The 17,770-nt window shown below is 43.4% G+C and overlaps 1 protein-coding gene across 2 annotated transcripts; it reads right to left on the bottom strand.

Annotated features, from left to right (window-relative positions):
• Nucleotides 1-3,369: 3,369 nt before the first annotated feature.
• Nucleotides 3,370-17,722, bottom strand: LOC139459662 (rhomboid-related protein 2-like). 2 transcript variants are annotated; one of them, XM_071241270.1, is made up of 11 exons: nt 17,645-17,722; nt 12,591-12,853; nt 11,601-11,624; nt 10,764-10,925; nt 9,757-9,948; nt 8,701-8,846; nt 7,129-7,241; nt 6,540-6,640; nt 5,749-5,839; nt 5,354-5,449; nt 3,370-4,172 (listed from the first exon to the last, which is right to left on the bottom strand). In XM_071241270.1, the coding sequence occupies exons 2-11, from the start codon at nt 12,738-12,740 to the stop codon at nt 4,015-4,017; spliced, it is 1,233 nt and encodes a 410-aa protein (XP_071097371.1). In that variant the 5' UTR covers nt 12,741-12,853; nt 17,645-17,722; the 3' UTR covers nt 3,370-4,014. The 2 variants fall into 2 exon arrangements, with proteins under 2 accessions (XP_071097371.1, XP_071097370.1); XM_071241269.1 differs by lacking the exon at nt 17,645-17,722 and adding an exon at nt 17,549-17,638.
• Nucleotides 17,723-17,770: the final 48 nt, after the last annotated feature.

Raw genomic sequence — 17,770 nt, 5'->3', positions numbered from 1 at the left:
CGTCGCGGTAACAATCAGTCATTCACACAACCCATCTCAATGTACTACACTCACGTCACGCACAGCAGTCGCGGTAAAAATCAGTCATTCACACAACCCATCTCAATGTACTACACTCACGTCACGCACAGCCGTCACGGTAACAATCAGTCATTCACACAACCCATCTCAATGTACTACACTCACGTCACGCACAGCCGTCGCGGTAACAATCAGTCATTCACACAACCCATCTCAATGTTCTACACTCACGTCACGCACAGCCGTCGCGGTAACAATCAATCATTCACACAACCCATCTCAATGTACTACACTCACGTCACGCACAGCCGTCGCGGTAACAATCAATCATTCACACAACCCATCTCAATGTTCTACACTCACGTCACGCACAGCCGTCGCGGTAACAATCAGTCATTCACACAACCCATCTCAATGTTCTACACTCACGTCACGCACAGCCGTCGCGGTAACAATCAGTCATTCACACAACCCATCTCAATGTACTACACTCACGTCACGCACAGCCGTCACGGTAACAATCAGTCATTCACACAACCCATCTCAATGTTCTACACTCACGTCACGCACAGTCATCACGGTAACAATCAGTCATTCACACAACCCATCTCAATGTACTACACTCACGTCACGCACAGCCGTCGCGGTAACAATCAGTCATTCACACAACCCATCTCAATGTACTACACTCACGTCACGCACAGCCGTCGCGGTAACAATCAGTCATTCACACAACCCATCTCAATGTACTTCACTCACGTCACGCACAGCCGTCGCGGTAACAATCAGTCATTCACACAACCCATCTCAATGTACTACACTCACGTCACGCACAGTCATCACGCAACAGTCATCACGCAACAGTCACTGTGACAAATGTCTTAAAGTGAAACACAACACAAGTCTCTGAAAAAATGGTATCACAAGTCAGTATCTCATGTGTCCGCCATGTGCATTGATGACTGTTGTGCAACGTCGACACATGGAATGGATGAGGCGGTTGATGAATGCCATAGGCACTTGAGCTCACACTCTGAGAAACGCCTGACGCAGTTCAGCTACAGTTGTCGGCCTTGGTCGGACGTTATTCAGCCGTCTTTGAATCTCGTCCCACAGGTGCGCAATGGGATTTAAATCGGGACTGAGGGCAGTCCACTGCACGGTTCTGATGCCATTCTGCTGGAGGAAGTCTCTTGTTGCTCTCGCAGTGTGGGCACGGGCGTTATCATGCTGAAACTCGTGCTTGCGGCGACGTGCCAAATGAGGTATGGCGTTTGGTCTGAAGACTTGATCAATGTACCAAGCTGCTGTGACACCATTGCTCTCCCTGGACCGATGTTCCGGAAGACCACAGGGCCGACCCTCTGTGCAAGACAATTCCGCCCCACACCATGGTGCTCGGACCACCCCAGGAGTCCCTCTCAACAACACAAACATCCGAATAACGTTCCCCACGGCGTCCTCAGACTCTCCCTCTCTGTCGTCTGCTGTTGAGATACAGTAACGGCTCTCGTCTGAGAAGAGGACTCTTCTAAACTGCTGGTGGCGCTAATGCTGGTGCTGTGTTGCCCACTGAAGACGGTCCCGGCGATGACGTGGGTCCTCGGTGTGGCCTGTGACAGTGGAGGTGTCTGCTCGTCAATCGTCGACGCGCGGTGTCCACACTAATATGTCGCTGGTATGTCCCATGGTCTCTCGAGCAGTTTCCGCAGCAGTAACAAAGCGATCTTGAAGATGCTGTTGCACAATCTGACGATCCTGATGTCGGGTGGTGACCCTTGGTCTTCCACTACGCGGTGGGTCATCTGTCGTTTCGGTGGTCTGGTACCGTTGCTGGAGCCTGTATATGGTCCTAACGTGGACTTGAAATGCATTGGCTACTTGCCGGGCGGTTTGTCCAGATTGCAATTGTCCAAGGGCTTGGTGTCGCTTATTTTTTCTTGGCATGTGCTAGCAATTCAATAACGAATGAATGTTATCCGATCTGGGTGGATTTTTCAATTTCAGCTTGCACGGGACTCACGTGCATCAGATTACCATGGCCGTTGCCGTGGTGCGTTTGGGCGATCGGTTTTATTGACATCTGCTTTGGTTTTTTTTATCTTGATCAAATTTCATATTCGTATCCAAACTTCCTGAAATTACCCTGACAATTATTGGGAGGGTATCCATACTGCCTGAAATTACCATGACAATCATTGGGAGGGTATCCATACTGCCCTTAAATTACAATGACAATTATTGGAAGGGTATCCAAACTGCCTGAAATTACCCTGACAGTTATTGGAAGGGTATCCATACTGCCTGAAATTACCCTGACAGTTATTGGAAGGGTATCCATACTGCCTGAAATTACCCTGACAATTATTGGAAGGGTATCCAAACTGCCTGAAATTACTCTGACAATTATTCGGAGGGTATCCAAACTGCCTGAAATTACCCCGACAATTATTGGAAGGGTATCCAAACTGCCTGAAATTACCCCGACAATTATTGGGAGGGTATCCAAACTGCCTGAAATTACCCCGACAATTATTGGGAGGGTATCCAAACAGCCTGAAATAACGCTGACAATTATGCACAAAGATTCAGTGTGACAAAAACTATCTACCTAACCAGAGTCAAAACTAACACCTACTAAATACAACTGTTTTATTCCCTCAAAACAAATATGGCCCTCAATTAACTAGATTGCCATAACTATACAATTATTTTTTTAAATAACTCCTGCAAATAAAAAAGACATGAGAGTAGAGAGAAGACATGAAACAAAAATGAAAATACACTTTTGGCTGATATCACATCGTGATACATATGCAAAACCAAAACGCCGTGAGAGCACTGCAGTACTCTTCAAAACGGCGGAAGACCCAACGATCACCCACTTACTCAAACCCAAAAGTTGCTGTTGCCACCTTAAAACCATGGAGTGTGACATCAGAGTACTACTAAGCTGAAATAAAAGCAGCATCTCATCTATAAAGCCCGAGGTACATTACATCACATTTTACATGACACAAGTGCGAGACGTAATCTCTTTGTCTTTACATAAATGTGATAATACATTTCAACTGACAGAATATGTGCAAAGGTGTATGACACCAAGACCACGTGTGTGTGTGTGTGTGTGTGTGTGTGTGTGTGTGTGTGTGTGTGTGTGTGTGTGTGTGTGTGTGTGTGTGTGTGTGTGGGTGTGTGGGTGTGTGTGTGTGTGTGTGTGTGTGTGTGTGTGGGTGGGTGTGTGTGGGTGTGGGTGGGTGGGTGGGTGTGTGTGTGTGTGTGTGTGGGTGTGGGTGGGTGGGTGGGTGTGTGTGTGGGGGGGGGGTGGGGGGGTGGGTGGGTGTGGGTGGGTGGGTGGGTGGGTGTGTGTGTGTGTGTGTGTGTGGGTGTGTGGGTGTGAGAGAGAGATCATTACTCCGCAGGCATTATTCGTTAATCCAGACAACTTCACTGCTATTGCTGTAGTCCGGGTGAACGGTTTCACTGTGCATATACGTATATCTATTTATATTACGCATACTAGAAATCCTCCAAAACAGCATCACTTTTTGCACATGGCCTGGCATATTCGCTGTCGTTAAGGAAAACTCCATCCACAATAAGTTGGGTATCTAAGATACGATATGGGCCGAGTCATTATTTGAAGCTTGTCTATATTTCATTTCACAGCAGTCTTGAATCCGGACTCAAATCGATACGAGCTTCTATTAGAGAATTTGCGGTATCCTAGTTTAAAGCGAAAGAACCACCAGTTAACGAATGCACGACAACTATACTAATGTATAGGCCTTTGAAATCATATGACGCAACGTACTCCAATAATCTTCTCCTTCTTAGCTCTCGGTATTCAGGGTAACGCTTTCGGCAAAGCATCATTTTGTCCATGTCTTGTTGAGAGCTGTATTTACCTGGTCCCAGATACTCATCCAGTCTGTTTCAACTGTGACGTAGCAATCTATCACAGCCTTTGCTCGACACACACTGGTTGATGTTCTAACTGTAATCCCCTGCAGGGTACCCTAGATATAAGCAGTTGAAGACAGCACAGGCTCCAGCGAAGATCAGGAACATGAAGAGGTTCATTCTGCCGGCGTTGGTGTACCACGGGTACCTGTGGCGATCTTTCAGGAAAGCTTCACAGAGCATCGCACCTGCACAGGATATTGGAAATGGGTATAAATCAATGGGATCTCGTAGTCACACAGGACTTAGGTAAATGGGATTTAATTCAATGGTCTTCACACCGAACCTCCACATGACATGGGAAATGAGATTCAATCAAATGATATTCATTGCATCTTGACATGGCATGGGAAATTGGATTAAATAAAATGGCATTCACATCGAACCTACATATGACACAGGAAATTGGATTAAATAAAATGGCATTCACATCGCACCTACATATGACACGGGAAATGAGATTCAATCAAATGGTATTCACATCTCACCTACACATGACATGAGAAATGAGATTCAATCAAATGATATTCACATCTCACCTACACATGACATGAGAAATGAGATTCAATCAAATGATATTCACATCGCACCTCCACATGGCATGGGAAATGGGGTTTGATCAAATAGTACTCATGTGACTCGAGTTCTAAAATAGAACCACATGTGGTAGATTTGAACATTAAAACCACAAGTTAACGTTTATGAAATCATCCAATGGGTAATCAGGAAATCTTAGCAATTATTATTAGTCGTTTTGTCGTATTGAAATTTGCCACAGCCCAAAACGACTCGGTCGACACAAGATACTATTTAATTTCCCTGACATCGCAATAAATAACAAGATGGAATACACCACTGGTTCAATTTGAGGAAATTGTGTTTAAGATTATTAGTTGAGTTTTGTCATTAACGTGTGCTGTGCACCTCATGCCTTGGGTCTGTATTTAAGGTGAACAAATAGATCGATAGACAATAATTCGTTAGTCAGACTTTGTTACTCACGTTTATGTGAAAACATATCGTAAAGAAGTCAGTACATAGTTCTAATTAGTACGTTATATACATCTTCGATATAACCATATTCTGCATGTATGGCGATCGGTTGAGGCAAGTCTTGCAATGGGGGAACCACCCTACAAACTGAACATCATAATCGGCCCAAATCAGGGATTTGAACAGACGGCTCCAGGGCCCCCTAGTAAAAAACGATCTTAGCGCTAAGACTATCGTAAGCCTATGTAAATGGGAGTTAAGATCATCTTAGCACTAAGATCGCTTTGTGTAAGTGGGGCAGGAGTGTACGGAATACAGCAAATGTACGGTCCCTTACGGAAAACTACTAAATATATTATGCTGTTTATAGACCGACCCGCGAGAATTCCTCCTCCGAAGTGGCCTATCCCCATGTTGACGATGTCATCTGCGAAAAATCTCCTGTACACTGCAAGGCTGATCTGTATGATCCCTGAAATACATACAAAACTGGGATCAGTGAATGTTGTGTCATGCCGCAGTCATATTACAAGTTCAACACCGCTCGATGAGAGAGGGGTTACAATTGCTGCAAAACAAGATATTATTTTAAGTAACACTATAGGCCAAAATATAATTTACGAAACACACATTGCAACATTGCAACAATGCAATGTTTGTGGCAGACAATTTTCCTGACAATATGTAGCGTTATGTGTTCTTAAAGAATCCCCCCCCCCCCCCCCCCCCCCCCTCTAGTAGTGCTACAGAACAGACATGAAGTCTGCATACCCAGTAGGACAATGACCACCATCCGGAAAAGTGGGTGACAAAATATCCTCTTCATGGGGCTGTCATCGGCCTTCTTCAGCTCCTTCCAATTCTGTAGTAAAGAAGAAGAAGTACAATTTGAAAACAGGGCATCGTTGCACAAGCAGCCTTAACAGTCCAACGTGTTTAAAATGATAGTTAAGATAATCGCAGCTCTAGGGTCACTCCTATCAATATTACAGCTATATCAAGGCTTGAAGGGTCGGTTGGACATTAACGAAGGGCTGCACTCATTGCTTCTTTGCAGGGAATCAAAATCGGGACTATTAACGTGATAAGCGAAAGCTTTAACAAGAAAGCTGTCCGCCACCTCCAACTAAAATAGGTCAAATAGGTTGGTGGGTTTGTTGTTTAACGCCGCACTCAGCAATATTCCAGCTATATTGCGGCGGTCTGTAAATAATCGAGACTGGACCAGACAATCCAGTGATTGACATAATGAGCATCGATCTACGTAATTGGGATCGAAGACATGCATCAACCAAGTCAGCAAGCCTGACCACCCGATCCCGTTAGTCGCCTTTTACGGCAAGTATGGGTTGCTGGTGACCTGTTCTACCCATGATCATGACGGGTTCGATTATGTACAGACCAACTTCATATAGTTGGAATATTGCTGAGTGCGGCGTTAAACAACAACGAAATGAACACACATACAATAATGTGTGTAATACCGAAAATCTAAAGAAGACTGAAAGTAGGAATGTCTGAGTAGGACATATGGAAGCATTTCTGAGAGGAGTCGTACTTACGTATATCATTGCGCCAAAGTGAGCAGCTAAGATGCAGTATGTGCCCCCACTGCCTCCGACCAATGACGTCTTATGGTCGCTGATGGAGTGCAGCAATGAACCTGGAACACGCACGCAGAAAGGATTAGAAGCCAACACAGCAAAACATATCAATTACATTTAAAAAGAAATTAGGCTCCGGCAAAATGCGCAGTCCTAGTAATTTTGATTCAAGTTAAAACAACAATTTGGATCTCAACGCAAACAATGGTGTATTGTTTGTTGTTAACGCCACACTCAAGGTATAAACGGTGGTCTGTAAATAAGATTCTTGACCAGACAATCCAGTTGTTCACTTCCTGAGCATCGATGTTAGTCGCCTCGCGACAAGCATGTAGCCTAACGGGTTACTGATGACCTATTGTAACCCGGATCTTGGCGGGTTTCTATGGTAAACTGAATTCCACAGAGACAAAGCCTCAGTATCTGTCATTGAATTATGACGACCAGAATTAGACTGGAATCCCCTTTTCATACCCACCTAATCTCCATTTTGTGCCCACCAAATCCCCATTTTGTCAACTCGTGTTACTGAAACAAGCAGACCCACCTGAAATGACGCCGATGATGTACAGTATGGCGATTTTCCAGAACGAGAAGACGATCTCCACAGGGAAACAGATGAGGATTTGAAGTATGATGGTTAACAGAAGATCCACGTATCTGTCAAGCAAAACAGACTCGATAATCACGATCATAGGTTTCTCGCACGCACAAGGAATCTATTAACTTTGCAGCTGTGGTCTGTGTCGATCTGCATGTGTGTTTGGCATTGCCCTCTTTAGCCATCACGGCTCGGACGGTCGGTATAGAAACCAACAGAGAGTTTACCGTTTTAGCTCTGAATTAACACTTTTGTGCACCCCAGGGAATATTTGCACCCTTAGGAATGAATCTCGAACATTTCTTTTTTCAATCGAAAACTTTGTTAAATTGGATGGGACCATCTTCCCGAGGCAAGAGAGTTAACTGACTGTAAAAGTCCAGTTTCCGCCCGAGGAAAGAGAGTTAACTGACTGTAAAAGTCCAGTTTCCGCCCGAGGAAAGAGAGTTAACTGACTGTAAAAGTCCAGTTTCCGCCCGAGGCAAGAGAGTTAACTGACTGTAAAAGTCCAGTTTCCGCCCGAGGAAAGAGAGTTAACTGACTGTAAAAGTCCAGTTTCCGCCCGAGGAAGGAGAGTTAACTGACTGTAAAAGTCCAGTTTCCGCCCTTGTCGAACTAGGCTGGTATTATGGAGTTACATTTTGGCTGGACTAACGAGTTTATGCATAGTCCAATCAAAATTGGGCAACGAAATCGAAATCCTGTTCGTAAACTGTGTTTTTTCAGATTTTGGTCGATTGCAGGATTTGCAAAACATGAGCACCGCCAACTCGTTGTCGACACATATTTTTCAAATATTTTCATGTTTTTAATCAAGGTGCTCACATGACTTGAAGCACTTCGCGATGTAAAACCCGTTTTATCACAATATAGATCTTGATTCAGATCGTCTTGACTGGGCGCCGCCATTTTGTTTAAAGCAAATGCAAGGGATACGAGAGGTGGAACCTGATTGGTCCATAACCCAGGCATAGAAGGAAGTGGCGCTTCGATCGAGCCCAGGAATTCCAGCCTAGTTCGGCAAGGGTGGAAACTGGACTTTTACAGTCAGTTAACTCCATTGACTCGGGAAGATGGGATGGGACAGAAGGAGAGTTTAGTCAACTAAAAACAGAACAAAGCCTCTGTATGTTGTAACTTATGAACATGACTGAATTCTTATGGACATGTTGGTCGAGTATGGATTTACGAGGGGCGGTCGGGTAGCCTAGTGGTTAAAGCGTTCGTTCGTCACGCCGACGACCCGGGTTCGATTCCAGACATGGGTACAATGTGTGAAGCACTTTTCTGGTGTCCCCCGCCGTGACATTGCTGGAATATTGCTAACAGCGGCGTAAAACCATACTCACTCACTCACTCGTGTGCTTTACGGGCCTTTGCAATTACAAAACGATGCTTTAACCATCAGACTACCCCACCGCCCCTCGTCATCTGGAAACATTTCATAACATGCAGTTCAATGCATCTCTCATATTTTAATTAATGCTACTCAAGAACAGCCATTAAACCTGAGCTTACCCCTGGTGTAGGAAGGTGTAGCTGATGAACCTCCACACTTCGTATCTGCGGGCGGGGTTGTAGATGAGGGGGCTGTCGATGGGGACGCCGTCCATGGCCGTCACTGGCGTTTTCTGCTCACTTGCGAAGACAGCGTAGACGATAATCTGCGGAGGATGAACGTTCTGCGCTACAGTTAATGTGTTGTGTGTGACGCCGCTCTAAGAAATGTACGAGTCATGTCAAAGCGGGTCTTGGATATATCAATACACTGTAGATCTCTCTATTCTTTACACTGCTAGGTAATGTTCTGGGGTCAAAATTACCGTTTCGATCCCAGGACAGCACATCCTTTTCGTCCACATAACCTGAGTGAGTATAGTTTTACGCCGCTTTTAGCAATATTCCAGCAATATCACGGCGGGGGACAGCAGTGTGGGCCTTTACACATTGTACCCATGTCGGGAATCGAACCCGGGTTTTCGTCATGACGAGCTAACGCTTTAACCACTAGGCTACCAGACCGCCCCCAGAAGAAGAAGAAGAAGAAGCAGAAGGAGAAGAAGCAGAAGGAGAAGGAAAAGATGCGGGAGAAGAAGAAGAAGCAGAAGCAGCAGAAGAAGAAGAAGAAGCAGAAGAAGATGCGGGAGAAGAAGAAGAAGAAGAGTGAGTTAGTGAGTGAGTGAGTGAGTGAGTGAGTGAGTGCGGTTTTACGCCGCTTTTAGCAATATTCCAGCAATATCACGGAGGGGAACACCAGAAATGGGCTTCACACATTGTGCCCATGTCTGGAATCGAACCCGGTTCTTCGGCATGACGAGCGAACACTTTAACCACTAGGCTACCCGACAGCCCCAGAAGAAGAAGATTCAGAAGAAGAAGAAGCAGAAGAAGAAAAAGAAGCAGGAGAAGAAGCAGAAGCAGAGGACGAAGAAGAAAAAGCAGAAGAAGCAGGAGAAGAAGAAGAAGCAGAAGAAGAAGAAGAAGAAGAAGAAGGGTTATCGCAAACAGGGTAAGCATGCCCTGCTCTATCGGTATGGTGCTTACTGCATATGAAGTAATGAATGTATCACCCACCTGCGCTACAGTGATCAGCAAGATGAAGAAGGGTGGGGGGAGCCAGGAGAATCCAGAAGAAAACTCCAAAAGGTCCTGTGGATCCGTGGTGTTGCGGCAGACGTCGTACAATATGCTCACGTCGTTGAGGTCATCGCTGGTGCCGTCGTCGGAGTTATCTAATCTGTCCCCATCTGCTTCCTCTCCCGTTACCTAGTAACAGAATGGGTAAAGGTTTCATTCAGTCAGAGGTCACCACTACTTTCATCATGCCAGGAACAAGACTAAATATCAGCATGCCAAGAACAAGACTAAATATCAGCAGGCAAAGAACAAGACTTAATCTCAGAAAGCAGGAACAAGACTAAATTACAGAATGCCAAGAACAAGACTCAATTTCAGCTTGCCAGGAACAAGACTAAATAAAAGGATGCCAGAAACAAGACAACATTTCACGTGCCAGGAACAAGACAACATTTCAGCATGCTAAGAACAATACTTAATTTCAACATGCCAGGAACAAGATTTATTTTCAGCATGCTAAGAACAATACTTAATTTCAACATGCCAGGAACAAGATTTAATTTCAGCATGCTAAGAACAATACTTAATTTCAACATGCCAGGAACAAGACTTAATTTCAGCATGCTAAGAACAATACTACATTTTAGCATGCCAGGAACAAGGCTTAATTTCAACATGCCAGGAACAAGACTTAATTTCAGCATGCTAAGAACAATACTAAATTTTAGCATGCCAGGAACAAGGCTTAATTTCAACATGCCGGAAACAAGACTAAATTTTAACATGCCAGAAACAAGACTAAATTTCAGCATGCCAGAAACAAGACTAAATTTCAGCATGCCAGAAACAAGACTAAATTTCAGCATGCCAGAAACAAGACTAAATTTTAGCAAGCCGGAAACAAGATACTGTTCTTTTGTGAAATGTAGGTGGCGTATATACCAAAGTTTTGAGCTTGACCGGCGTCAGTCATTGAGGATTTGTATTCTCGAGGAGTTACTCACAAGTCTGACGAAGGCCACGTAGCTGATAGATTTGCTGGGGTTGTAGTCGACGAGATCCATAACGGCATACAACTTGTCACGTGGTAGGAGGCGTCTGTAGGTGTCGTCCAGAAGATGTTGTCGCAACTCATTGTTGGTAATCTGCTCACCGCCGTATACGAACTACAATAACAGTTGTACTGTAAGTAAACTATTTATTTACACGTTATCTTATCGAATAATAATTCATGTGACGAATGTTGTAGGTATAAATAGGTACAGCGCCATATATTTCATACCACAATACTGGTCAATATACGTCACTGAATGTTGTTTAACGCCACAGTCAGTAATAGTGCAGCTATACCACAGCGGCCTGTAAACAATCGAGTCTGGACCAGGTAAACCGGTGACTGATAACATGATCACCACTCCACGTCACTGGGGTTAGATGACACGCAGTCTGCCAAGTCCCAGAGCATATCGAGGTCCGTATTCACGGGTGTCCGCTGTACATACTGATGTTTGTTTGTTGTATAACGCCACACTCAGCAATATTTCAGCTATATAACGGCGGTCGTAGATAATCGAGTCTGAACCAGACAATACAGTGATTCACATCATGAACATCGATCCACGCAACTGGGATACGATGACATGCATCAGCCAAGTCAGAGAGCCTGACCATCTGATTCCGTTAGTCGCCTCTTACGACAAGCATAGTCGCCTTTTACGGCAAGCATGGGTTGCCGACGACCTATTCTACCCCAGATCTTCAAGGGTCGTACATACTGCTGAAGATTACTGCCTCCTTTAACAAGGTTATTTACAGATGAGATGTAAAAGCTTCATACTCACCCCTTGAAAGAGTGGTCTGAAGTGCTGAAATGAGAATCGACAGTTCTTGTAGTAATTTACATCTCAGTATATTCACAAAGTACGCTTTATCTAACAATCCTTCAAACGTATAACATGTACATGTATTTCTTGTGAAAACGCTGATGACTAGACTGAAGATACAGCGTGGAGAAATAATTCACTTAAGTCAACAATTCTAACATTTATTCCAGACGTGTTTGAAAAAGAAACTGGTTTGAATCACATTATAAACTTTGGGGATTTGTGGAAGCGATAAGCTTGAGTTTCAACGCTGCTTTGAAAGGTACACCAGTTCTTCCATGTCGTGGTAGTTTGACGTGGATGGAAAGGCGAAGGTCCATTATTTGCCACTTAGGCGAAATATACAACGTCAACGACAGAGAATCACCAGCCTCGATTATGTGTCGAAACGGATTCCATTGGGCTTCAAAGGCAAATTAGTGGGGACAATTATGGGAATGATCACTACAAATCAGTGATGACATCAGCACGGTAGGGTACTGACAAACTGAGGCTCAGTGTCGGGTAAGTCGAAGCCACGGGTCTTCTTTGATCACTGTCAACCATGCCCTCGGATTTTAAGGATGATCAAATGTCATATTGATAGACTGAATGGTTGAAAGTCTTTGTTTGTTGTTTAACACCGCACTCAGCAATATTCCAGCTATATGACAGTGGTTTGTAAATAATCGAGTCTGGACCAGATTATCCAGTGATCGATATCATGAGCATCGATCCACGCAATTGGGATATGATGACATGCATCAACCAAGTCAGATAGCCTGACAACGCGATCCCGTTAGTCGCCTTTTACGACAAGCATAGTCGTCTTTTAGGACAAGCATGGGTTGCTGAAGGCCTATTCTACCCTGGATCTTCACGGCTCGGTTACAACGTGAGACGGAACCACTGAACGATCGTGTACGGAAGGGACAATGTCACCGCATATTGCTACTACAAGAATCTCACCTCTTCCAGTGTCCTTCTGAGAAGCATGGGGTCTGTAGGGCCCTCTGTGTATGTGCTGGCTCTGCTCGCCCTGCTGGAGCGGGTGGAGTACCCGGCTCGGTGGACGCGGTCACTCTGCCACCCGAGATTCAACCGACCGCCACTGTACATGGTTGCTTAGAGAGTTATGACGATATGATCAAAATCACGTATCAATTAAGTGAGTGTCCTTAGTTATCCACAACTTATGTTGGTCCTTTCTCAATTCCTCATAGAATGGAAATCTGTAAAACAAAGTGAAATCATCTTGAGAGGTTCCAGTTGTGAATCACGTGGTTCAAGTAGGTCAAGTGTTCATTTTCCATGAAGTCTTCCAGATAACAGCTTTTCGTTATTACACAAATAGTGTAAAACATGTCAGTATATCTCTTTCAAAGAGTTCATATCACTGCTATCACCACTGCATATGTGTACTATCATATGTGTACTAGCATTACCCCATATGTGTACTATCATATGTGTGCTAGCATTACCCCATATGTGTGGTATCATGTGTGCTAGCATTACCCCATATGTGTGGTATCGTATGTGTACTATCATATGTGTGTTAGCATTACCCCATATGTGTGGTATCGTATGTGTACTATCACATGTGTGCTAGCATTACCCCATATGTGTGGTATCATGTGTGCTAGCATTACCCCATATGTGTGGTATCGTATGTGTACTATCATATGTGTGTTAGCATTACCCCATATGTGTGGTATCGTATGTGTACTATCACATGTGTGCTAGCATTACCCCATATGTGTGGTATCATGTGTGCTAGCATTACCCCATATGTGTGGTATCGTATGTGTACTATCATATGTGTGTTAACATTACCCCATATGTGTACTATAACATGTGTACTAGCATTACCCCATATGTGTGGTATCATGTGTGTTAGCATTACCTCATATGTGTGCTATCATATGATTGCTAGCATTACCCCATATGTGTGGTATCATATGTGTGTTAGCATTACCTCATATGTGTGCTATCATATGTGTGTTAGCATTACCCCATATGTGTACTATCATATGATTGCTAGCATTACCCCATATGTGTGGTATCATATGTGTGTTAGCATTACCCCATATGTGTACTATCATATGTGTGTTAGCATTACCCCATATGTGTGGTATCATATGTGTGTTAGCATTACCCCATATGTGTGGTATCATATATGTGCTAGCATTACCCCATATGTGTGGTATCATGTGTGCTAGCATTACCCAATATGTGTACTATCATAAGTGTGTTAGCATTACCCCATATGTGTGGTATCATGTGTGCTAGCATTACCCCATATGTGTGGTATCATGTGTACTGGCATTACCCCATATGTGTACTATCATATGTGTGTTAGCATAACCCCATATGTGTGGTATCATATGTGTGGTATCATTACCCCATGTGTGTGGTATCATATGTGTACTATCATATGTGTACTAGCATTACCCCATTTATGTGGTATCGTATGTGTACTATCATATGTGTGTTAGCATTGCCCCATATGTGTACTATCATATGTGTGTTAACATTACCCCATATATGAACCATCATATGTGTGTTAGCACCACCCCATATGTGTACTTTCATATGTGTGGTATCATTACCCCATATGTGTGGTATCATTACCCCATATGTGTACTATCATATGTGTGCTAGCATTACCCCATATGTGTACTATCATATGTGTGTTTACATTACCCCATATGTGTTGTATCATATGTGTGTTAGCATAACCCATATGTGTTGTAGTATTGGAGATAACAAACTCTCAACACTAAAATAGATTTGTGAATTAGGGGTACCAGTTGGGGCCGGCTGGGTTAGAAAAGGTCACCAACAACCTGAGGTCACCAACAACCTGAGGTCACCAACAACCTGAGGTCACCAACAACCTGAGGTCACCAACAACCTGAGGTCACCAACAACCTGAGGTCACCAACAACCTGAGGTCACCAACAACCTGAGCTTGTCGGGGATAGCAACATGGGTCAGGTGGCCATGCTCGCTGACGTGGTTTGTTTGTTTGTTTGTTGTTTAACGTCGCATTCAGCAATATACCACATATATGACGGCGGTCTGTAAAAAATCGAGTCTGGACCAGACAAGCCAGTGATTGACGTCATGTAAATTGATCCACGTAATTGGGAAACGATGATATGCATCAACCAAGACAGTGAGCCTGACTACCCGATTCCGTTAGTCGCCTCTTACAACGTGGTTGGTTGTGTCTCATCGCACCCCGACGGTGTGGTAGGTTACTCATAATATCAATCACTGGATTGTCTGCTCCAGACTCGAATATTTACAGGCCGCCATATAGCTGTAAAAGAGCTGGGAGCGGCGTTAAAACAACAATATGTGTGAATTAAGGTCCAAAACAATATTTACATTGATCAGGAGCCATTTCCTATGAAATATTTCCGTTATGGTCGAGCCATCCCCGTTCTAAATACATCACAACTTCGTGTGTGCGCCATACCGCTGTATCCTAGATCTGACATCAGGGATCCCACCCTTATTCTTTCATTATATCGAGCCCGTTCTGTCAGCACTGTAAACTGGGTGTGTCACGATTTGATGTGTGCCTATTCATACACGGGTCTCGGACACGACCTTACCTCGACTAACAAAACAACATTGCCGATTATAAATAGTATATTTCGTTTCGTCACGCCTCGGTAAATGTAAGCATATTGTACAGGTAGGTGCGGAACTTCAATGTAAGCCGTGTTTAATATGGTCGTTGTGGACAACCATGGCTGTATAGGCTGGCTTTTTTTGTTTTCTCATGGGATGATTAGATTATGTGCGTCGATATATGTATTACGTAATATACTCATTTAACTACACGTATATGTATATGTACTCTTAAAACGCAGATCAACATTTAAACATTTAAACAATCATACATTCACAATCGTTAATGGTGATCGCGTGCACTAACAGTAAACACCTGTTACAGCAGTATGAACAACAAAACAACATTCACGGTTACTAAACGATAATTGCCGAAACGCACCCTCCTACACAAGGCTGTATCCGTAGTTGTGTGCTATCTTTAGTGTATACCCATCGTAAGAATTGAGACTGGGTGATACACTGACCTACCAGACCCGTGAAGATCCGGTGTAGAATAGGTCTTCAGCAACCCATGCTCGTCGTAAGAGGCGACTAACGGGATTGGGTGGTCAGGCTCGCTGACTTGGTTGATGCATGTCATGCTATCCCAATTGCGTGGATCGATGCTCATGGTGTCGATCACTGGATTGTCTGGACTCGATCATTTACAGACCGCCATTGTATAGCTGGAATATTGCTGGGTGTGGCGTAAAACAACAAACAGACAAAGAGAGTAACCTGCCATTTGAGGAAAGATTTTTAAGGAAAACGAAAAGAAACGTATTAATTGCCCCATTGAAGATGAATTTTACAAACGAATAAACATGTCACAAAAATAACACAATGTGTGTCAAACATGCTTGAAAGAAGCTCCCACTATACACTCTTTGATTGCTTATAATGTCTGCTTTGGGTTTGTTCAGATTTTTGTATTCTGTGGGAACTTTCTCAAAATTATAATTTCTACAACACTGTGACTTTAGATTTACTATCGCATGTTAAAGAAATACATAACCAAGTGGAAATACCAATACGATGAGACCTCGTTAGTCACGACACTGCAAAAACGGACATACCACTTTCCAATTACTGCAGGATTAACGGTGTTTCGCTGTACTTGATTACACAGTGAAACCGCATTAATCAGGACCTCGTTAATCCGGAAACACCCTACACTGGACGTTTACCTCTGGGAACGTTTACGTGTATACAAAGTGACATTACCCATAACAACGATTCGTTGTACCGGAAAATGTTTAATCCGATCGATTGTCAACGAGAAACTGTCCGGATTAACAAATTCCGGATTCAAGGTTGGCGTGGAACAATAAAACGTCGCGTTGTCCTCGTAACTGACGCCATATTGATTTCTGCTGACAGCAAAACAAAGGTCTACACGTTGTTGTTGTTGTTGTTGTTGTTGTTGTTGTTGTTGTTGTTGTTATCTGTATACAAATTCCGATATGAATTGACAAACTATGCCTCTTACGCTAAACAAGTCACGATGTGCAAAATGACATCCATTCATTGCACCACTGTTTGTCAGTTGGAAGTGTATATGATTAAGAAAATCAAATCCTGCTGTTACAACTTTGTAAACAAAAGTATAGGCATGTTTTCAGAGGTATCAAATTGGACCAGATTTGAGACGAAACGAAAACCTTTAATCAACGTGTATATCCTTGAGAAATCAAACCCTGCTGTCACAACTTTAACCATATAAAATATAGGCATGTTTTCAAAGGTCATAAATCGGACCAGTTTTCAGACGAAACGAAAACCTTTAATCAACGTGTATATCCTTGAGAAATCAAACCCTGCTGTCACAACATTAACCATAAAAAAATATAGGCATGTATTCAAATGTCATAAATCGGACCAGTTTTCAGACGAAACGAAAACCTTTAATAAATGTCTATATCGTTCAAGAAATCTAACCCTGCTGTCACAACTTTCAACATGAATAAAAAAATAGACCCATCTGCAGTGTATATCATTCGGGAAATCTAAACTTGCTTACAAATAAAAATATTGATGACATATATAGGCATGTGGGGATAGATTATAAACTCATACCAAATCCCTGCGGTTCTTACACATGTTGCGTATATCATTCAAGAAATCAAAGCCTGTTGTCACAAATAGATATCCTTGCGAGGTGATGATTAATCGAACCAGCTTTCAACTAGATGCAGCTATTTGATACTCAAGCGACACTACATTCTTCGCGATCTCTAACATACACTTTCTAAATAGTAGATGGTAATATGATCATTAAAACGAAAGAGAAGAATTCGCCATACCTGAGTTCCCGATAATTCACAGTATCATGTCTACCCGAACACCAACAGAAGGGTAGGAAGCCTAGTCACGTGACAGCTATAGCGGTTTTTACGTACCCGTAAGGCGAGGTGATCACAATAACGGCCACAGCTGAATAGCCTTGCTGTACGGGTACAGGGAGGCGCCCTGCCTACACAATAGCTAGCTGGGCCAGATTGACTTGACTTAGACGTCTATTCACT

The sequence above is a fragment of the Haliotis cracherodii genome, unplaced genomic scaffold (assembly GCF_022045235.1).
Source record: "Haliotis cracherodii isolate W230 unplaced genomic scaffold, xgHalCrac1.p SCAF_13, whole genome shotgun sequence".
Taxonomy (NCBI): domain Eukaryota; kingdom Metazoa; phylum Mollusca; class Gastropoda; order Lepetellida; family Haliotidae; genus Haliotis; species Haliotis cracherodii.
Note: the sequence above shows the minus strand (reverse complement) of the source record. Positions and strands in the feature narration are given on the sequence as shown.

Excerpts from the sequence above, each read along its gene's own strand:
- LOC139459662 (XM_071241270.1), bottom strand. The coding sequence starts at position 12,740 with ATGTACAGTGGCGGTCGGTTGAATCTCGGGTGGCAGAGTGACCGCGTC. Across the intron at positions 7,242-8,700 it reads TACACCTTCCTACACCAGGG|ATACGTGGATCTTCTGTTAA; the intron begins GTAAGCTCAGGT and ends TTTGCTTGACAG. Across the intron at positions 5,450-5,748 it reads GGTGGTCATTGTCCTACTGG|GGATCATACAGATCAGCCTT; the intron begins GTATGCAGACTT and ends TATGTATTTCAG.